Source organism: Callorhinus ursinus, unplaced genomic scaffold, assembly GCF_003265705.2.
Source record: "Callorhinus ursinus isolate GAN/ISIS: 27379988/994484 unplaced genomic scaffold, GSC_fseal_2.0 scaffold4, whole genome shotgun sequence".
Lineage (NCBI taxonomy): Eukaryota > Metazoa > Chordata > Mammalia > Carnivora > Otariidae > Callorhinus > Callorhinus ursinus.
Genome location: NW_027397066.1, coordinates 32,522,387 through 32,545,790, shown reverse-complemented (window position 1 = coordinate 32,545,790; position 23,404 = coordinate 32,522,387). Strand labels below are relative to the sequence as shown.

The 23,404-nt window shown below is 38.2% G+C and overlaps 1 protein-coding gene across 3 annotated transcripts in view; it reads left to right on the top strand.

The window, feature by feature from the left end:
• The window catches only part of SMIM14 (small integral membrane protein 14), an 84,339-nt gene extending 62,505 nt beyond the window's left edge, over positions 1–21,834 (top strand). For 2 of the 3 annotated variants that reach the window (XM_073891552.1, XM_025887165.2), the window contains 2 exons: positions 16,481–16,623; positions 18,720–21,834. In XM_073891552.1, coding sequence (XP_073747653.1) covers positions 16,481–16,623; positions 18,720–18,752 — 176 coding nt within the window. In that variant the 3' untranslated portion in view covers positions 18,753–21,834. The remainder of the gene's footprint in view (positions 1–16,480; positions 16,624–18,719) is intronic. The other variant, XM_025887166.2, reaches the window with a different exon arrangement.
• The last annotated feature ends 1,570 nt before the right edge of the window (positions 21,835–23,404 follow it).

Genomic DNA, 23,404 nt, shown 5'->3' with positions numbered 1-23,404 from the left:
TTTTCTTTCCTCAAAATTTTGGGAGGCAGTTTCTTCTAACAGACGAAAATACACCCAAAATCTAGTGTGTGGTACTGATCTATTCACCAGCCAGATCATATTTGATCATATCCTTTTTTCCTTTTTCTTTTCTTTTTTTCCCTTTCTTTTCCCCCGGTTTCGGGACTCTTCTGATTTGTTTAGTGTATATTTTTCTGGGGTCGTTGTTATCCTGTTAGCATTTTGTTCTCTCAGCTATTCCCCTCTGGACAAAATGACAAGATGGAAACACCCACCTCAAAAAAACAAGAGGCAGTACCGACTACCAGGGACCTAATCAATACAGACATTAGTAAGGTGTCGGAACTAGAGGTCAGATTGACGATAAGATACTAGCTGGGCTTGAAAAAAAGCATGGAAGAGGGCGCCTGGGTGGCTCAGATGGTTAAGCGTCTGCCTTCACCTCTAGAGTCCTGGGATCGAGTCCCACATCGGGCTCCCTGCTCCTTGGGAGCCTGCTTCTCCCTCTGCCTCTCTCTCTCTCTGTCTCTCATGAATAAATAAATAAAAATCTTTAAAAAAAAATAAAAGGATATGACAATTAAAAAAAAAGCATGGAAGTTACTAGAGAAACCCTTTCTGGAGAAATAAAAGAACTAAAAATCTAACCAAGTCGAAATCAAAAAGTCTAATAATGAGGTGCAATAAAAAATGGAGGCCCTAACTGCTAGGATAAATGAGGCAGAAGAGAGAATTAGTGATATAGAAGACCAAATGATGGAGAATAAAGAAGCTGAGAAAAAGAGATAAACAACTACTGGATCACGAGGGCAGAATTCAAGAGATAAGTGATACTATAAGACGAAATAGTATTAGAATAATTGGGATCCCAGAAGAAGAAGGAGAGAGATGGGCAAAAGGTATATTGGAGCAAATTATAGCAGAGAACTTCCCTAATTTGGGGAAGGAAACAGGCATCAAAATCCAGGAGGCACAGAGAACCTCCCTCAAAATCAGTAAAAATAGTTCAACACCCTGACATCTAATAGTAAAACTCACAAGTCTCAGAAATAAAGAGAAAATCCTGAAAGCAGCTTGGGACAAGATGTCTATAACCTACAATGGTAAAAACATTCTGGCAGGCCAGAAACAATTGACATGATATATTCATAGCACTAGATGAGAAAAATATGCAGCCAAGAATATTATATCCAGCTAGGCTGTCATTGAAAATAAAAGGAGAGATAAAAAGCTTCCAGGACAAACAAAAACTAAAAGAATTTGCAAACATGAAACCAGCCCTACAAGAAATATTGAAAGGGGTTCTCTAAGGAAAGCGAGAGCCTAAAAGTAACATAGACTAGAAAGGAACAGAGATAATAAAGGAACAGAGATAATATACAGTAACAGTCACCTTACAGGCAATACAGTGACACTAAATTCATATCTTTCAATAGTTACCCTGAATGTAAATGGGCTAAATGCCCCAATCAAAAGACAGAGGGTATCAGATTGGATAAAAAAATAAGACTGATCGATATGCTGTCTGCAAGAGATTCATTTTAGAGGCAAAGACCCCTCCAGATTGAAAGTGAGGGGGCGGAAAACCATTTACCATGCTAATGGACATCAAAAGAAAGCTGGAGTGGCAATTCTTATATCAGACAAATTGGATTTTAAACCAAAGACCATAATAAGAGATGAGGAAGGACAGTATATCATACTTAAAGGGTCTATCCAACAAGAAGATCTAACAGTTGTAAATATCTATGCCCCTAACACGGGTGCAGCCAATTATATAAGCCAATTAATAACAAAATCAAAGAAATACATGGACAACAATGCAATAATAATAGGGGACTTTAACACCTCCTTCACTGAAATGGACAAATCATCTAAGCAAAAGATCAACAAGGAAATAAAGACTTTAAATGACACACTAGAGCAAATGGATTTGACAGATAGATTCAGAACATTCCATCCCAAAGCAGCAGAATACACATTCTTCTCAAGTGCCCATGGAACATTCTCCAGAATAGATCACATCCTGGGTCACAAATCAGGTCCCAAGTAGTACCAAAAGATTGGGATCATTCCCTGCATATTTTTGGACCACAATGCTTTGAAACTAGAACTCAATCACAAGAGGAAAGTTGGAAAGAACGCAAATACATGGAGGCTGAAGAGCATCCTACTAAAGAATGAATGGGTCAACCAGGAAATTAAAGAAAATTAAAAAAAATTCATGGAAACAAATGAAAATGAAAACACAACTGTTCAAAGTCTTTGGGATGCAGCCACGGTGGTCCTAAGAGGAAAGTATATAGCAATACAAGCCTTTCTCAAGAAACAAGAAAGGTCTCAAATACACAACCTAACCCTACACCTAAAGGAGCTGGAGAAAGAACAGTAAATAAAGCCTAAACCCAGCAGGAGAAAAGAAATAATAAAGATCAAAGCAGAAATCAATGAAATAGAAACCCAAAGAACAGTAGAACAGATCAATGAAATTAGGAGCTGATTCTTTGAAAGAATTAATAAAATTGATAAACCCCTGGCCAGGCTTATCAAAAAGAAAAGAGAAATGACCCAAATAAATAAAATCATGAATGAAAGAGGAGAGATCACAACCAACACAAAAGAAATACAATTAAAAGAGCATATTATGAGCAACTATATGCTAGCAAATTAGATAATCTGGAAGAAATGGATGCATTCCTACCAAAACTGAACCAGGAAGAAATAGAAAACCTGAACAGACCTATAACCACTAAGGAAATTGAAGCAGTCATCAAAAATCTCCCAACAAACAAAAGCCCAGGGCCAGATGGCTTCCCAGGGGAATTCTATCAGACATTTAAAGAAGAATTAATACTTGTTCTCCTGAAACTGTTCCAAAAAATAGAAATGGAAGGAAAACTTCCAAACTCATTTTATAAGGCCAGCATTACCTTGATCCCAAAATCAGACAAAGACCCCATCAAAAACAATTACAGACCAATATCCCTGATGAATACGTATGCAAAAATTCTCACTAAAATACTAGCCAATAGGATCCAACAGTACATTAAAAGGATTATTCACCATGACCAAATGGGATTTATCCCTGGGCTGCAAGGTTGGTTCAACATCCACAAATCAATCAGTGTGATACAGTACATTAATAAAAGAAAGAACAAGAACCATATGATCCTCTCAATAGATGCAGAAAAAGCATTTGACAAAGTACAGCATCCTTTCTTGATTAAAACTCTTCACAGTGTAGGGATAGAGGGTACATACCTCAATATCATAAAAGCCATCTATGAAAAACCCACAGCAAATATCATTCTCAGTGGGGGAAAAACAGATCTTTTCCCCTAAGGTCAGGAACACGGCAGGGATGTCCACTATCACCACTGCTATTCAACATAGTACTAGAAGTCCTAGCCACAGCAATCAGACAACAGAAAGAAATAAAAGGCATCCAAATCAACAAAGAAGTCAGACTCACTCTTTGCAGATGATATGATACTTCATGTGGAAAACCCAAAAGACTCCACCCCAAAAACTGCTAGAACTCATACAGGAATTCAGTAAAGTGGCAGGATATAAAATCAGTGCACAGAAATCAATTGCATTTCTATACACCAACAACAAGACAGAAGAAAGAGAAATTAAGGAGTCGATCCCATTTACAATTGCACCCAAAACCATAAGATATCTAGGAATAAATCGAACCAAGAGGCAAAGAATCTGTACTCAGAAAACTATAAAATACTCATGAAAGAAATTGAGGAAGACACAAAGAAATGGAAAAACATTCCATGCTCATGGATTGGAAGAACAAATATTGTGAAAATGTCAATGCTACCTAGAGCAATCTACACATTTAATGCAATCCCCGTCAAAATACCATCTACTTTTTCAAAGAAATGGAACAAATAATCCTAAAATTTGTACGGATCCAGAAAAGACCCTGAATAGCCAGAGGAATGTTGAAAAAGAAAAGCAAAGCTGTTGGCGTCACAATCCCGGACTTCAAACTATTACAAAGCTGAAATCACTTTGTATGGTATGTGCCAGTATGGTACTGGCACAAAAACAGACACATACATCAATGGAACAGAATAGAGAGCCCAGAAATGGACCCTCAACTCTATGGTCAACTCATCTTTGACAAAACAGGAAAGAATGTCCAATGGAAAAGTCTCTTCAACAAATGGTGTTGGGAAAATTGGACAGCCACATGAAGAAGAATGAAACTGGACCATTTCCTTACACCACACACAAAAATAGACTCAAAATGGATGAAAGACCTAAATGTGAGACAGGAGTCCATCAAAATCCTAGAGGAGAACGCAGGCAGCAACCTCTTCGACCTCAGCCGCAGCAACTTCTTCCTAGAAACATTGCCAAAGGCAAGGGAAGCCAGGGCAAAAATGAACTATTGGGACTTCATCAAGATAAAAAGCTTTTGCACAGCAAAGGAAACAGTCCACAACACCAAAAGACAACTGACAGAATGGGAGAAGATATTTGCAAATGACATATCAGATAAAGGGCTAGTATCCAAAATCTATAAAGAACTTATCAAACTCAACACCCAGAGAACAACTAATCCAATCAAGAAATGGGCAGAAGACATGAACATTTTTCCAAAGAAGACATCCAGATGGCCAACAGACACATGAAAAAGTGCTCAACATCACTTGGCATCAGGGAAATACAAATGAAAACCTCAATGAGATACCACCTCACAAAATTAACAATTCAGGAAACGACAGATGTTGGCAAGGATGCAGAGAAAGGGGAACCCTCCTACAGTGTTGGTGGGAATGCACGCTGGTGCAGCCACTCTGGAAAACAGTCTGGAGGTTCCTCAAAAAGTTGAAAATCAAGCTACCCTACGACCCAGCAATTGCACTACTGGGTATTTACCCGTGCATCCCAGTGTTTATAGAGCAATGTCAAAAATAGCCAAATTATGGAAAGAGCCAAGATGTCCATCAACAGATGAATGGATAAAGAAGATGTGGTATATATATATATATACAATGGACTGTCATGTAGCCTTAAAAAAAAAATCTTGCCATTTGCAACGACATGGTTGGAACTAGAGGGTATTATGCTAAGCGAGGTAAATGAGTCAGAGAAAGACATGTATCATATGATCTCACTGATATGAGGAATTCTTTTTTTTTTTTGATATGAGGAATTCTTAATCTCAGGAAGCAAACTGAAGGTTGCTGGAGTGGTGGGGGGTGGGAGGGATGGGGTGGCTGGGTGATAGACACTGGGGAGGGTATGTGCTATGGTGAGCGCTGTGAATTGTGTAAGACTGATGAATCACAGACCTGTACCTCTCAAACAAATATGTTAAAGAAAAAAAGTAGGAAGGGAAAAATGAAGGGGGGAATCAGAGGAGTAGATGAACTATGAGAGACTATGGACTCTGAGAAACAAACTGAGGGTTCTAGAGGGGAGGGGAGTGGGGGGATGGATTAGCCTGGTGATGGGTATTAAAGAGGGCACGTTCTGCATGGAGCACTGGGTGTTATACGCAAACAATCATGGAACAGTACATCAAAAAAAAATACATACAAAGATACATAAATAAAATAAAAGTGGGTGAATACTGTCTTTAAAAAAATTTGTTTTTCTTTAACCCACTGGTTGTTCAGTAGCATGTTTAATATCTCCATATTTGTGAATTTTCCAGCTTTCCTTGTCTTAATTGATTTCTAGTTTTATATTGCTGTGGTCGGAAAGGATGCTTGATATTATTTCAGTCCTCTTAAATTTATTAAGACTTGTTTTGTGGTCAACATCTGATCTGTTCTAAAGAATGTTCTATGTGCACTTGGGAAAAATGTGTATTCTGTTGCTTTTGGGTGGAATGTTCTGTATATACAGTTAAGTCCATCTGGTCTGGCGTGTCATTTAAGGCCAGTGTTTCCATATTGATTTTCTCTCTTTTTTTTTTAAGATTTTATTTATTTATTTATTTGACAGACACAGTGAGAGAGGGACCACAAGCAGGGGGATTGGGAGAGGGAGAAGCAGAGAGCCCGATGTGGGGCTCGATCCTAGGACCCTGGGATCATGACCTGAGCCGAAGGCAGTTGCTTAATGACTGAGCCACCCACGTGCCCCTCCATATTGATTTTCTGTCTGGATGATCTATCCATTGGTGTAAGTGAGGTATTGAAGTCCCCTATTACTGTATTGCTGTCTGTTTCTTCATTTTGGTCTGTTAGTATTTGCTTTATATATTAGGTGCTCCTATAAATATTTACAAATGTTATATCCTCTTATTGGATTTAACCCTTCATCATTATGTAATGCCCTTATTTGTCTCTGATAGTCTTTGTATTAAAATTGATTTTATCTGATATAAGTATAGCTACTCCAGCTTTCTTTTGGTTTTTATTTGCATGGAACATCTTTTTCTGTGCCTTTCCTTTCAGTCTGTGTATGTCATTACATTTAAAATGAGTCTGTCTTTTTTTTTTTTTTTAAGATTTTATTTATTTGACAGAGACACAGCAAGAGAGGGAACACAAGCAGGGCGAGTGGGAGAGGGAGAAGCAGGCTTCCTGCCAAGCAGGGAGCCCAATGCGGGGTTCGATCCCAGGACCCTGGGATCATTACCTGAGCTGAAGGCAGATGCTTAACGACTGAGCCACTTTTTTTTTTTTTTAATCCATTCAGCCACTCTGTGCCTTTTTTTTTATTTTTCAAGTAAACTCTGCACCCATTGTGGGGCTCAAACTCATGACCCTGAGATCAAAAGTCACAAGCTCTACTGACTGAGCCAGCCAGGCGCCCCACCACTCTATATCTTTTGATTGGAGAATTTAGTTTGTTTACAGTTAAAGTAATTAGTGATAGGTATATACTTATTTCCATTGTGTTCATTGTTTTCGGGCTGTTTTTGTAGTTCCTTTCTGTTCCTTTCTTCTCTTGCTTTCTTCCTTTGTGGTTTGATGACTGTTCTTTAGTGTTATGCTTATTTTTCCTTCTCTTTATCTTTTGTGTATTTACTGTAGGTTTTTGTTTTATGGTTACCTTATGGTTACATATAACAACTTATTAGTCTCTTTTAAGTTGGTAACAACTCAAGTTTGATCCCATTCTAAATCCCAACATTTTAACTCCCTCTGCTACATTTTATGTACATTTTAAGGCTTTTTGCGTATTACCAAATTGCATTTATTAATAGGCTAGTTGCTTATACTTATCATCCCTGAAGCTGAGCTCCACTTTATTTTGTATATGAAGCTAAAACACAGTAAGGTACTATTATAAAGGGACTTGTTATTACACTGTTAATTACTGTTACCACTGTGTAAACTGGATGTCCCATTAAATTCTTTAAATATAACAACTTAGAGAAATAGGAGCTAGTACAGTGCTCAGCCCAAAGTAGAAATTTTGTCAGAACATTGTCAGTTGGTGCAACAGAGTGGTAATCATATGCCTCTGGACAAGAAGGTAGTGGTAATGTGTGGACTTTGTGTTAGTTTTTGGGATCATGGGTGGTTGTTCCTCCACTCCTGATTTCTTTATGTTGCTTTTACAGTAGCATTCATTAATCTACAGTGTGCCCCCTGATAAGCAGCTCAGAATTTTCCCCTAGTAGGTAAAGCTAAAACCTGTTCTTCTAGTTGAAAATAATCTTATTGAACTCCTTATGGCAAAATAAGTATTTATTACATTTGTGGTATTTGCGATGCTTGAGCCAGCTGCACCTTAAACCAAATACACTCTATTTCTTGGAGTGAAATTTCATTTCCTTAATCTAAATATAAAGACAAAACTCTAGAGTTTAAATGTTAATTTAGTTATATTGGCCAGTTTTTCTCCCCTGCTGCTTTTAGCATTTGGTGGAAATCCTTTCTGAAAGCCATGTTTTTAAATGGTTTTTTGCAGTTGTTTCCTGTGGGCAATAGAATTTTCTTTGTATTCTAAATTTTCTCTAGTGAGTTTATGCTGTTTTCATAAATATATGTTAATCAGGAGTTCCCACAGTCCCTCCTCAGGTTCAGTAATTCGCTAGAATGGCTCACAGAACTCAGGAAAACAGTTTACTTACATTACCAGTGTATCATAAAGGGTACGACTCAAGAACAAATAGAAGGGTTGCACAGGGCAAGGAATGTGGTAGAGGGGTACAGAGTTTCCCTGTTTTCTCTGGGTGTGCCACTTTCCCAGCACCTTGAGGTATTCACCAGTTAGGAAGCTGAACCCCACTGTTTAGAGTTTTTATGGAGGTTCCATTTTGTAGACATGAATGGTTAAATCATTGGCAATTGGTGATTAACTAAATCTCCTGCCCCTCTCCTTCTGGAGGTTAGGGAGTGGAGCTGAAAGTTCCAGCTCTCTAATTATATGGTCCAACTCTGGCAACCAGACCCCATTCTGAAGCTTTCTAGGGGCCTACCAAGGTGACCTCATTTGCATACACTCAGGTTTATTATTAATAACAACAAATGACATTTCTCTCCTATGTCTCAGGAAATTCCAAGGGTTTTAGGATTTCTGTGCCAGGAACTGGAATGAAAACCAAATCTTTATTTCTTATTATATCACAATACCCATTGTGCCTGCCATGGTATCATGTTGCATGTATTTGAGATGATTTAATTGAATATGGAGCTTATTACTTTGTGTGGTAGCAGAATTTAGCTGCAATGTATTAGCAGATTCAGTTGCTGCATGATTCTTTATATTGAGCTAACCTCCATTTCATTGTTGTGTTCACCCATAGTTTTGCTCTGTAGAGCAAGTGTGCTAACTCTTCAGAAAGACTGCCTTTCAGATAAAGTGTTGTATGGAAACCGGCTCCATCACTAACTTAATTCTGGAGTAAATCAACTTGAAAACCAGTAACTGTGCTGAAGATAATGTAATTATTCTCTACAACCCCAGAATTGCGAAGTTAAAGCTCCTGGTGCTAATGCACCACGTTCACTGTTGTTCTGTTTCTACTTTTCCACTGGAAACCTGTATCAGTTTAAAGAAATAGTCCTTTGGGATCTACCAGCTTTTAGAGCATCCCTCTCTACTCTTTCATCTTCCTGGTGTCCAGCTAAGTTAATGGTTTTATTGTGAATATTCCATTTGGCAAGTTATTTGTAATACATTTCCTTGTAACTAAAGACTTAAACCCTAAGCAAAATAGAATGCTGTACTTTGATGTAGAGTCCTTTACATTTTTTGATCTGATCTTTCCAGACCATAGAGTAAAAAAGTATTTACTCTCTTAAGGCAAATAGTTTCTAGGCAGTGAGGGAACTGACTTTAAAATAGCTGCTCCTTTGGGCGCCTGGCTGGCTCATTCAGAAAAGCTTGTGACTCTTGATCTCGGGGTTGTGAGTTTGAGCCCCATGTTGGGTGTAGACGTTACTTAAAACTAAAGCTTTTAAAAAAATTAAAAAAAAAAAAGCTGCTCCTTATACTTGTTTGTATTTGCTGCATGTAGTATATGGGAGTTTGAGTAGCATACCTGTTTTGAGACTTTATGAAGTGCTTTGTCATAAGGGACTGCAAATAATCACAGAAACCCTTCAGTGACTCCATTCATCTCTGTTTCTGAATATTTCAAGAAGTCCAAGTCAGTTCAGATACCCAGTATGATACCCAGTATCTCCAACCCTGAAATATTTTAGGGCTACTCTTTTTGTTTAGTTCAGTGTATTTAATTTTTTATAAATATAGTTCCCAAATCAAGAAGTTAATTAATATACAGTGAAAAGTTGTCTTCCTATTTATATGCTCCCATCTACCCAGGTGCTGTCTCCAGGTTTCATTAGCTTTTTATGTATCTTTCCAGAACTTACGTGTGTACAAGCAAAATGTGTATTATTTGCCCCCTTTCTTTGTACACAGTTTTTTTATCTGCTTTTTTTTCTGGGCAAAAACAAATAGCATATCTCATGGAGACTTCCTTAAATATTTTTTACAGCTTCATAATATTACATTGTATAATTGTGCCATAATTTACTAATCAAACACTCTTGGCAGGCATTTAGGTTTGTTTCTAGTTTTGTTTTTTTTTTTTTTTTTTTATTAACCTAGCCCATGGGCCACCTGGATGACTCAGTTGGTTAAGGAACCAGCTCTTGATTTTGACTCAGGTCATGATTTCAGGGTCTTAAGATCGAGCCCCACATTGGGCACTGCACTGAGCTTGGGGCCTGCTTAAGATTCTCTCTCTCCACTCCCCCTCTCTCTCTCTGAAAAAAATAAAAGATTTCCCAAAATGATATTTAAATAAGCTGGCACAGTATGCCCATGTGAAAATACGTTCTAGAGCCATCTTAATTTTGTGGGACTAATATAAACAAAAAAACACTGACTGTGGTCAAGAGGTTCAACTCTAATTGATTCAGCTATTATTCTTTATTGTGAGATGGGCCTTGAATTGTTGGAGAATAAGAGAAATTATCTAATCAGACTTTGAAGATTAGGAAAACTATATCCATTTAGCCCTTTTTTTTAAAAAAAGATTTTATTTATTTGAGAGAGAGAGAAGTGAGATAGCAAGAGAGAGCATGAGCAGGGAGGAGAAGGAGAAGCAGTTTCCCTGTGAGCAGGGAGCCCAACATCGGGCTCGATCGCAGGACCCCAAGATCATGACCTGAGCCAAAGGCAGATGCTTAACTGAACCACTCAGGTACCCCAGCCACCACCACCTTCTTCTTCTTTTTTTTTTTTTTAAAGTAGGCTCCACACCCAGCATGGAGCCAAATGTGGGGCTTGAACTGACGACCCTAAGATCAAGACCTGAGCCGAGATTGGACTTTTAACCAACTGAGCCACCCAGGCGCCCCTTCTACCTTTTTAAGTAGAGAAATTTTACTACACATTACTACACTTCAGAAATTTTAGAGGCATCCTTAACTTTCTTTTTCTTCTCCCTTCTACTGTCAGTCGGGTCAGTCACCATGTGTTCTGCATCTTCCGTCCTAGTACCATTTGTATTTGACCCTTTTCCATTCCCACTTCAGCACGTTATCCAGCCTAGTTAGTCACACCAGCCTATATCTGCGCTCAGACTTCTCTGCATGCATAATATTGGTAATGGCCAGTGTTTACCAAATACCTCCTGTGTACCAGGCACTGTACTAACTGCTCCTTATGTACTGATCATTTCAATCCTTACAACTACTCTCTGAGATTATAGTAATATTTCTATTTCACAGGTAAAGAAATTGAGGCACAGAGAGATTACATAGCTAAGAGGTAATGGAGTCAAACAGCTATGAGATGGTCTCAGTTCTTAAAAAGTTAATGTCCTGAGATGCTGGGTGGCTTAGTTGGTTAAGCATCTGCCTTTGGCTCAGGTCATGATCCCAGGGTCCTGGGATCGAGCCCCGCATCGGACTTCCTGCTAAGTGGGAGATCTGCTTCACCCTCTCCCTCTGCCTCTCCTCCAGGCTTGTGCTTTCTCTCTCTCTCTCAAATAAATAAATAAAATCTTAAAAAAAAAAAGTTAATATCCTAATGAGGACAAATAGGAAACCATTCCTTCAAACTAGAAATGCCACAGTAGTCCAGAGTAGAAAGGAAAGAGTGGACTGAGAAAATGGAGATTTTTACAGAAGAGAGGGATGTAGGTGATATGGAGGTTATTTGGAAGAACATACCAGACAGGGAGAAGTCATGAGTTACCCCACGAGTACTGACTTTGCAAAATTGGCAAATGCCATCAGCCAAACTAGCACTGAACTGGTCCATCAGATTCATTTGGAAAGCTTTTCAAATGTTGTTGGTTCCTGACCCCATCCTTGAGCCGCTCCAGAATTTAGATGGTGTGAGGCAGGGCTATAGAATCTGTGGTATTGATACCATCACAGGCCAGGGAACCACTAACTAAAGAAGGAAGAAGATAATGGGGGTGACTAGAGCAGAGGGATGCTTTTTCTGAGAAACATTAAGAGTTAATCTGATGAGTAGGGCCAAATCATACAAGGAAAGGTCAGGCTGAGGAATTCAGAGTTGAAGAAGTCAGCAGAAAAAGTGAGTCAGCAGATGTATTACAAGCAGTGTCCGAAGCAGAATTTTCTGACAGCATTATGCAGGAAGGAAAGGCAGCAATAAGAACCAAGCTAGGAGACAGCTATAGGGAACTGAAAACCATAATATCACTATGAGAGTCTTTTTTTATGATTTTATATATTTACTTGACAGAGATATAGCGAGAGAGGGAACACAAGCAGGGGGAGTGGGAGAGGGAGAAGCAGGCTTCCCACCAAGCAGGGAGCCTGATGCGGGGCTCAATCCCAGGACCCTGGGATCATGACCTGAGCCGAAGGTAGATGTTTAACGCCTGAGCCACCCAGGTGCCCCTCACTATGAGAGTCTTACAGAGGAGTAGACATTTTGCTAGGGCTGCTTTGTCTAAGACATGAATTAGTAAATTTGTGATCTGAGGTTCAATTAAAGAGTATTTTATGTGCAAAGAGTATCAAAAATTAAGAGACTTGGGGTGCCTGGCTGGCTTAGTTGGTAGAGCATGCAACTCTTGATCCTCAGGGTTGTGAGTTTGAGTCGCAATGTTGGGTGTAGAGATTACTTAAAAAATAAATCTTTCAAAAAAAGAGACCCACCTGGGGAGCCTGGGTGGCTCAGTCGTTGGGCGTCTGCCTTCGGCTCAGGTCATGATCCCAGGGTCCTGGGATCGAGCCCCGCATCGGGCTCCCTGCTCGGCGGGAAGCCTGCTTCTCCCTCTCCCACTCCCCCTGCTTGTGTTCCCTCTCTTGCTGTGTCTCTCTCTGTCAAATAAATAAATAAAATCTTTAAAAAAAAAAAAAGACCCATTTTCCAAATTGAATAATATATAAGAATTGACATTGGGGTTGTACTTTTTTTTTTTTTTTTTTAAGATTTTATTTATTTATTTGACAGAGAGATAGCGACAGCAGGAACACAAGCAGGGAGAGTGGGAGAGGGAGAAGCAGGCTTCCCGCCAAGCACGGATCCCGATGTGGGGCTCGATCCCAGAACCCTGGGATCATGACCTGAGCCTAAGGCAGATGCTTAACAACTGAGTCACCCAGGTGCCCCTGAGGTTGTACTTCTATATAATTAACCTGGCATTTTATTTCTGAGAGAGAGGGGCACTATAAGAAGTGATAATATGTAGAAGTCACAGTTATCCTTCTTTGACTAACTTTAAATAATCTAATTTTACCTAACTGCTAGTTATAAATTTATTCATCAAAAATTCCTTTTAAATCTGTATTTTCCAATTTTACTACTCACAGGACAAATACCTTTCAGGGCTCTGTCTGACTCTGCAGTATTGTTGGAGATTCTGACGTGGCAAAGGGATTAAGAACACAGGCTCTGGAATGAGACCAGCTGTATTAAAATCCCAGTTTGGCCACATACTAACTGTATGACATTGGTATTTAATCTCCTTTTTCCCCAGTTTCCTCATCTAGAAAATGAAAATATGATAGTAATTACCATAAAATAAGATTGTTAGGATTAATATTTGGGGCGCCTGGGTGGCTCAGTTGGTTAAGCGTCCGACTCTTGATCTCAGCTCAGATCCTGATCTCAGGGTTGTGAGTTCAAGCCCTGTGTACCCTACTTAAAAAAAAATTTAAAAGGATTAACAGAGATGATGTCTGGTTTAAAGTAACCACTCAAATTTTAGCTATTATTTAGTAATAAAAATAATAGTATTTGCTTTTTTAAAAACAGCACTCTTGGAGCAGCATAGAGGATAGAATTAGAGAAGGCAAGAATAGGTATAGGGAGATCTGTTAAGAGGCTGTCACAATAAACCAGACAAGAAGTGATGCTAGCTTCAGCAGGTATGGAATGCCACTATAAGTAAATTTGATGGGGGTGCCTGGGTGGCTCAGTTGGTTAAGCGTCTGACTCTTTGATTTTAGCTCAGGTCATGATCTCAGGGTCATAAGATCGAGTCCTTCATCGGCTCTGCACTGAGCGTGGAGTCTGCTTAAGATTCTCTCTCTCCCTCTCCCTCTGCTCCTCCCCCTGCCCCACTCATATGTGCATGCACACATGCTCTCTCTCTCTCTCTCAAAAAAAAAAAAGGTTTGAGTGATATTTAGGAATTAAAATTGACAGAAAACTTCAAAATGGAGTAAATAGAAGGTCACTGAGAGAGAACAATAGATGTTTTCTTAAATTTTTGGCCTAATGGAGACCCAACTTCATGGGGCATGGAGGATGGGGCTAGAAGAGATTTTCATGATTTTAGTTTGGGACATTGAGTATTTTAAGTGCAAGGTGGGATTTAATCATCTGCATTTTTAAGAAGCTGCTGAATCGCTGGAACGTATACTACAGTTTAAGAACTGTTGGTATGAAAGGGCGCTTGGGTGGCTCGGGTGGGTGTCTGCCTTCGGTTCAGGTCATGATCCTGGGGTCCTGGGATCGAGCCCCATATCAGGCTCTGTACTCAGCGGGGAGCCTGCTTCTCCCTCTGCCTCTGCCTGATGCTCCCCCTGCTTGTGCTCTCTCTGTGTCAAATAAATAAATAAAATCTGTAAAAAAAAAACTGTTGGTATGAAGATAAAAAAAAATAGTTGTAGACATACAGTTGGATATTTGGTCTGAAGTTCAGAAGAGCTGGGGTTGGTATATATAAATTTAGAGGTGGTCTGCATATAGAAAGTAAATGAAACCACTGGTGAGGATGACCGTGTGTGGAGCAAGAAGAGAAAGGAATCTAAAATTGACCATGAGAATCCCAAAATTTAAAAGCCAGGAAGAGGAAAACAAACATGTATGGAGTGGGAAGTGTAAGACAGAAAAGTACGCAGTGGTAAGGCAAGAAGACAAAGGAAGAATGTGCTTTAAAAGGAGAGACCGGTCATGGAAAAGGAGCACTGTAATTATCCGTGAGGCTTCCCAGCATGGAGGTGTATAGGTGACCTTTTGAAGAGCTGTTTGCAGGATGCAGGTGGGTACCCACCTGAAGAGTGAATGGGGGGTAGTGAAATATAGTCATTTCTTAAGATGTTAGCTTTGATAGCTGGACAGGGAAAGGGTTTGAGGGAGGGATTTTTTTTTTCCCTAAGAGGGTGGAAACTTGATTGTGTTTAAGTGATTTACAGGATGGCTGGAACGGAGTGGGGTGTTGAATACCTGAGAGAGAGGATAATGGATAAGATCTCTAAAAGAGTGATGGGATTCAAAGCTTAAGTGGAGAAATTTGTCTTAGTTATGAGGGGAGGCAGGTTTAGTATAGTAGGAGAGAACAAAGAAAGGAGTGGATATGGATATAGAGGAAAAAAACACTGATGCATTGTGTGATTATGCAATTTTGGTGACCTGGAGTTATGTTATCTGTTTCTGGGGAAGTGATGGGGGTTTGGACAAGGGGCCGCATTCCTGTCCAGCCTGCTCTTGGGCCAGCCCAGCAGTGTGCTTGGCTTTTGTTCCCTTTGGTCACTAATCCTTTGGCCTCATGTAAGGCCACCCATCCCTTCCCTTTCTTGGGAGTGAGACCTGGGCCCACGTACCCCAATGCAGTGTATCAGCTTAGTTTCAACTTCTTGTCTGGATTTCTTTTACTTTTTCTCCAGGCAGGGAGATCAAAACTACAGTTATAGTCCTGATGAACTATTTTAGTAACCATGTAGATATACTGTTTTTCTTTAGAAATCTAATCTATAATTTTCATTTTTGACAACTGAGTTCTCTAATGTACATCAACTATAAGTCTGTTTTATTTATCAGAAATTTGTTAAGCTCATACTGTGGGCCAGGCACTATGCTAGGTACTTGTTACAATGGATTAAATAAGATATGGCTGCCTTAAGGAGCTGGGAGAGACTACTACCATCACACACAGCCCTGACTTTTTTCTCTTGATAAATGCATAGACTTTAGAATATCTAGATCTGAATCCAACTTCTTTTTGCAAAAAAAGGCCAAATTATTATCTCTTTGTTTGAGAATATCGTGAAAGGGATCTTTAATTTATGTATTATACAACCCAAATGGTCCCTTTTCCTTACACTCTGGTATTTTTTCATGCTGCTTCTATAATTAAAATACAGAACTTTCCCCTCCTGAAGTAGAGTGTTTTTACTGTACATCAGGTGGTCTTAACCTGGGTTTTGTCGATCTCAGGATTGGTGGTTTTGTGAGTTCATGAACCTTCCCAAATTATATGCAAAATTGAGTGTGTACATATGGGTTCTTAGAGTAGAAAGAGTCCTTAATTTTTTTAAACTCCCAAAGAATTCTATCACACCAAAATATTAAGAACCACTATATTAAAATCCTTATATAATAGGTTTTGTCCTATGACTATTTATACTGTTTACTATTTAGATTTTCTCACAAGAGGAAAGGGAAATTGAAGATGTAATATTTCATAATTGCATTTCTTAAAATTATTTATACAATTTTAATATACAATTATTGAAATTAGCATTTAAACGTTAGGATTTCTTTTTACATCATCTAACAATATTATAACCATGCTGCGGTTTTTGTTGCAAATATATTTTTTGTTTGTCTTTAGTACCAGGGCCCTCTGGTGATAATGGCATCAGTATTACCATGATCTTGATGGCCTGGATGGTTATTGCAGTGATCTTGTTTCTACTGAGACCTCCTAATCTAAGAGGATCCAACCTAACTGGCAAGCCAACCAGTCCTCATAATGTAAGTGTTGTGGATTAGAAATTCATTTGGGTAGGGGATGGGTGTGACCTGGAATGGAAGGAATTTGTTTTGACTGAAATACTAGAATTAGCAAAGGGAAGACTTAACTCACGGAATAAGTTCTTCCAGTGTAGTCCTTGTAAATCTTGCAACCCCAAATGGCTTAGTCTTCGTGCAGTTACATACAGAGAAAAGCACAGACCAGTAGCCCAAAAAGAATTTAAAATACATTCCAATCTTCACTCACATTCCAGTCTTTCTTTAATAAAAAAATGATCCAGTTCATAATAATCCATAGCAGTATTTCTCAAATCTCAGTCTTCCACTCCCTAGTTCCTCACAGTTGACCCCTCACTTCTCATGGTTCCAGCTCCCTAAATTCTCTTACTAGCTACAGTTCAAATGTTTTTCCCTCTACTTCGTTTTCTCCCCTTCTGTCCTAGCTATTAAATACAGTAGAGGCCCTGAGCCTGTCTGGTGAAATCCCATTTTCCTCTTGTTTTCCCATCCAAATTCTCTTAAACTCTTCCAGTTCTGCATCATAACAGGTCAGCTGAACTGACAGAGGAGAGGTAGGCTCATTCATGTTGGTAAATCTTGATAGTCATGATTACTACCATTTTTAGAACCTTCTAGATAAAAAATATGATAAATAAAGTGACCCAACAGGGGGTTTTTGGTGCTGTCTTTAACAGAAACTTCACTGAAGGATTCCTTGTAATTGTTTTGAGAACCTGTATTTATATTTTTTTCTTTTCTATTTGACTTGGGTGTTACCTCTTTAAAGATATTTACATGATGAATTCACTTGTCGAACACCAAATTATCCCACTAATTCCCTTCTCCAACCTTCACCATGTGGAATTCCTAAAATAATTTTTTTTTCCACAGTCTTGTATTGCTAATATTAGAAGTTTTAGTTAAACTATTTCCTTACGTAGGAGAAAGCAAATCTGGAATGATGATTGGTCAGTGCTGTGGTTTGTTTAGGAATAGAACATTTAGATATGTAGCCATGCTGACTTTATGAAAGAATACATCATTAGCACTATATAAAAATTTGCCTTAAATTTATTTTTTGTTTCTCTTGGAGAAGTTATCCATAAAACAGCTTATATATTGTCCTGATAAGATGCTTTCTCCTCAGTGTTTTTTCTTACTTTCTAGGTACAGTTTTATTACTTTCATATCAAAGAGCAACTTCCTCAACATTTGCATCTAAAGAAATCCAACTTAATAAGCTGGCCTAGAAGCCATCAAAAGGGACAGAAATTTAAGATGACACCTCCTAAACCTTACTTCATTGTAGGCCAGCAGTTCTTGGATAGTAGGCCCACTGCCCTAGGAGTAAGCAAGAAAACATACTAATTTCAAGTAGAAAATTGACCACCCTCAACCAGGGCCACATATAACATGTCAGAGTAAATAAATGGAATCTTCCTGAAGATTCCTAAAAGCTCTGATCTTTCCTTTCCAGTTCAAATACCTTCTCTTGCCAGTAACAAAGATCAGCTCCACCTGGTTTAAACAAGTGGCTGTATTGGTTTACACATTAGAAAATCCAGAGAGGTAGGGTCAGGGTTTTAGATTGTTTAACAGTATCATCAAAGACTGACTTTCTTTCTTCATTCCATCAGCTTCCTTCCAAAGTGGGCTCCCTTTGTGGTCATAGGATGCCTGCTGGTAGCCAACTGGAGCCACATGCTTCCTCATTGACATTCTGTAGTGAGAAGCAAAAGTCTCTTCTTTCACTTTGTAATGTGCCCAGTCACCTTAAGCAAGAGGGATGATACTACCTTTATTGGTTTAAATGTCATCTCTGGAGCTGTCAGGGAGAGCAGTTTCATCCATATCATTTTACTGTTACATAGTTTTCCTTTCTTCCATGCCACAGGGAGAAATAAGACAAACATTGGGAATTATAGTGTTAAGCTAGTGTTCCCTTGTGCAAAAACATATGAAAAATTCAAATAAGTATATGATTAGGGATTGGAGGGTGGGGGGAGGCATGCTGCTCAGTTCTTACTATATGTGTTAGATTGGTGGCACTGGGATTTAAGAAGTCAGTTCCATAATTTCTGTCTTTCTAATGCCAGGGACAAGATCCACCAGCCCCTCCTGTGGACTAACTTTGTGATATGGGAAGTGAAAATAGTTAACACCTTGCACGACCAAATGAACGAAGATGACCAGAGTACTCTTAACCCCATTAGACTGTTTTTCCTTTTGCATCTGCAATATGGGATGGTATTGTTTTCATGAGCTTCTAGAAATTTCACTTGAAAGCTTATTTTTGCTTCCTGTGTTATCACCATTCCTTTTTACAGTATATTTGAGTAAGTGATTTTATTAAAAAAGTTACATGGGCTTTTTTGGTTATCCTAAACTTAAACATTCCACTCATTCTGTTTGTAACTGTGGTCATAATTTTTTGTGATGATTTCTGGCCTGATTGAAGGAAATTTGAGATCCTGCCTTTAAATATTTTAAATAGTTTTGATAGGTTTTAAAATTACTTTTTTTTCATAAGGTATTTATAAAGTTACTTGGGGTTGTCTGAGATTGTATGAAAAAATTAGAACCACACTGTATTTGCATTTACCTTAATAGTTTATTTGTGGGTGGCAGTTTTTTCTAGTTCTTGGGACTGTGGCAGCCTTTGGAATATTTTACAAATCTGTGTCATCCACTACAGCTGGCTTGTGTGGCTAGAAAAAGAGGGGAGAAGAAATGAAATAGTTGTTTACTAAGTTTTTTATTCCCACAAAAATGTCTAATATTAGGAGAACTTTAAACATGATTTAAATATAGTGGGTGATTTACAGTCCATTATAGCCTTATAAGGTTCATGAAAGGAGGAAAAAAGTTAATGCTTTCTGCCTTTGCCAGGTATATTCTATACAGTAATAATTTAAGCTATAATTTATTTGTTAAATGGGTGCCTCTCAGGAACCTTTTCTGTTCTAACACTTCCCTGCTAAATGGAACTATCTTAAAGCTATATTGGGGGCCTATTTGGTTACTGACATTTGAATGCTATTTACTTATTTAGTCTGTTTTTTTCTGTGAAGAAAAAATTGAGTCTTTTGTTATCCTTCTGACTTCAGAAAATATTTGATGGTTTACTCCAAGGGAAAAGGAGGAAAATGAAAAAGCAATCAAGGATCTTTTTCTCACCCCTTATCTCATTCTTGTTTAGTAATAAGATGGATTGGGTTGGAGAGGAGCATTAATATAAGTAAAATTTTGAAATGTATAAAAAGTAAAAGGTTGCATTGTTTTGCTCAGTTTGAAAGAAAATGAATACAAATGGGATAAAGACAAGTCTGCATCACCTATGTGGTTGTGGAATTTTTTTCTTAGCAAGTGATTACAGGTGGTTTATGGGGGCTAGAAGATATTTTGCTATCAGTGTAAGGATTTCCCCCCCAGATCACTCTAGCTTTTCACTGTATCGATCTGAGAAATTACTTGTATGAATTAATAAACTTCTCTATATCATTTTACTGTTAATAGAGTCTCTGATAAAATTATGTGATGCTCCTAGGGTATTCTTTTCCCCTTTATTATTATATACATTTTAGGCCATAAACTTTTTAAGGGCATCATTTCATTATGTAATCCAATATTGACTGCTTGCATTCCTTCTGTGCATCTTAGCTTTGTACTCAACTTCTTGACATAGTATCACCTACTCTTAATTACTTGTGGGGTAATTGAGGGGTATCATAACACAGGTAAGTCAAATCTTGGATAAGTGAGCACTATAGATTTAAGGTTCTTCCTCTTGCTGTGGCCTACTGGAAGCCTTCCCAGCTTTATAGCTGTTAGAGTATTCAATGCAGAAAGGGCAGGGATGGCATGAAATGGAGTTAAATCTCTATAAGCATTCCCTTTTCTGCTCTTGGTCCCTGGACTTTGAAGGCTTGCACATACATCCTACCAGTCTGTTCTCTAAGCTGCTAGAAAGCCAACCTCTGGCAGAGATACTGATGCATTCACTGAATCTATGGCTCACAAGTAATTGAGAATTGGCTTTGGTTGAAGCCAGTTGGGCTTGACATGGAAACAGAATGTCTAGTGTTAGAGACTTACAAATCTAGGTTCTTATTCCTGGTTCTTCCTTTCTGTCACATACACTTAATTGACAGTACATCTAGTATATTAACCTTTTCTATATGGACCATCTATTTAATTAGCAACAAAAGTTCCTAGAGAAATATTTAGTTTTGGTTTTTTTGCTTGTAAAATTTCTCTACATTCCTGAGAAAGACCGCATACTACTGCATATAAAGTGTTCCTGTTAACCTAACTAGTAATTTATATTATTCTATTTAATTCCTAAAGCTTCTACATGTGGCCTTTTTATTGAGCACACTCTTATTCATTACTTGGCTTATAAACATTCACCGGAACTGTGGCTACAGTCATTTTTAAATAATCTGGAAAAAAGAAAGATAAAGCTTCATATTTTAATCACTTTTGGCTCTTAAAATAATCCACAAATAACATTAAGTTTATTTTGTTTTAGAGTCATGTAATGTCCCTTATGCAAACTAAGGTTTTCTTGCTTTCCATATGGAAAAAGTTAACATTGGAACAGTGTATAGTAAAAGATTTTATCATGTATCTATCCAAGCACTATCCCATGGCCAGCAAGTCATATTTTAAATAACTTGCAGAGATTTTCTGAAGTAACTGTTAGGTTCAGCTATTCCATTGTTACTTTTGGTGTCATTGTGGTATGTGATGTGATAGTGTTTATAGAATTACTGAATTCTTTTATTTTCAAAGGAACCTTGGAAATTTACCACTCTGAATTAAAGCCTGTCACTCTAAATAAACGTGCTAAAATTTGACCAGCTCATCAGCTTAAGACACAAAACAGCAACTTGAAGGAGAAATGAAGAGTTTACACATAAGGGGTTAAATTTTTGTTGTTGCAATAGTAGGTTTAGTCTTAACATAATATTTCTAAATGAAAAAGCATATGTATTTGTTACCATGTCTGATGATTACTTTGTTAAAAGCGAAAGTGGTCATGTGATTGTACTAAATATTAATTGCTGTTTTTAAATGTTTAAATCATGCCAAACAAATCATGTCTGTGCCATCCAGGGTTTATTGTAATCTTTTACTGAGTACTTGGACTGGGATAAAGGGCTTGTACTATGCACTTTTTATTAATGAATAAATAGAAAACGTTAGTAATGTATTGTTTTCTGTTTGGCTTTTGTGGGCAATGAAGCTAGCATCTTTTGCTTAGTAAAATGTTTACATCCTTTATTAAACAGTTTCTTTGTAAGACTTTTTACCCCTAACTAAAGGCCTTCTATAGAGAGAACTTTAAGTTACAAGAAAAATATGGATGTAATAGCAGCGGGGCCAATATTCAGAAGTAGGGATTCTGAGAATCTCTAGGAAATTAGGTTGCAATTGCATTGCTTTACTTATTCTTTTTTTTATTTCTTCCTAGAATACAGGGTTAGTAGACATTTGCTTTGAGGGAATAATATGCAACAGTGTTAATTATATATTTGAGCAGACCTGTATTACTTCAAAGGAGCTAGACGTGTAACTATACTGAACACATACAAAAGTAAAGATTTGCTTTTGTCTTATGACCTGGAATGCACCCAGATACTAAAGATCATTAATCCCCATATACATGTAAAAATGGTAAAATTGCTCTGGCATGGTCAGTGTCTCTGTGATACTTAAGTTTTCTTTAAAATAGCAAAATTTGTGAAATATATAATTTCCTGGAGATAGTTAATGATTTCAATCTAAAGTTTGTCATGTATGTCAGTAGATACCTGAACTCCTGTAAAACTAAGTTTTCATTAAATGGTTCTGCAATACTAGTTTCCCTCCCAGAAAGTAGAATTCTCATAAAATAAGGTTTTTTTGCTTCTTGCCATTTCATCTGATAGTTGTCTCAGTTCCAAATCTCAGTTTATAAGAGTCAGTTTTTCTGCCCACCCAGAAGTTCCATAAACACCAACTACGATTATCATGCTCACATTTTTTTTTTAAGATTATTTTTTTAATTTATTTTTTGACAGAGAGAAAGACAGTGAGAGAGGGAACACAAGCAGGAGGAGTGGGAGAGGGAGAAGCAGATTTCCCGCCAAGCAGGGAGCCCAGTGCGGGGCTCGATCCCAGGCCCCTGGGATCATGACCTGAGCCGAAGGCAGATGCTTAACGATTGAGTCACCCAGGCGCCCCATCATGCTCACATTTTTATTTTTTTAAAGATTTTATTTATTTGAGAGAGAGAGAATGAGAGATAGAGAGCACGAGAGGGAAGAGGGTCAGAGGGAGAAGCAGACTCCCCGTCGAGCAGGAGCCCGATGTGGGACTCGATCCCGGGACTCCAGGATCATGACCTGAGCCGGAGGCAGTCGCTTAACCAACTGAGCCACCCAGGCGCCCCGTGCTCACATTTTTAAAAACTGGAGTTATCAAAGTGATCTTTTCCCCTGAGCAACTTAACTTTTACTATCTTTTCTCAAACAAATGGACTATGTTGGTTCAATAAACATTTCAACAGTGTTTATATTTGTTTATTAACTTTCTGCTTTAAAATGGGTGTTATTCAGAATTATGTTACAGAAAACATTTTAAACCTTCAGATGCCAAATTAAGATGTCTTTCGAAAGGGAGGTGGAAGGAGATGTTTGGGAAGCAGGGAATACATAGGGATGAAGAATAATATGTGTAGTTTTAAGAATAAAGCCAACTTTCATATCAAAAAAGAATATTCCCGGGATGCCTGCGT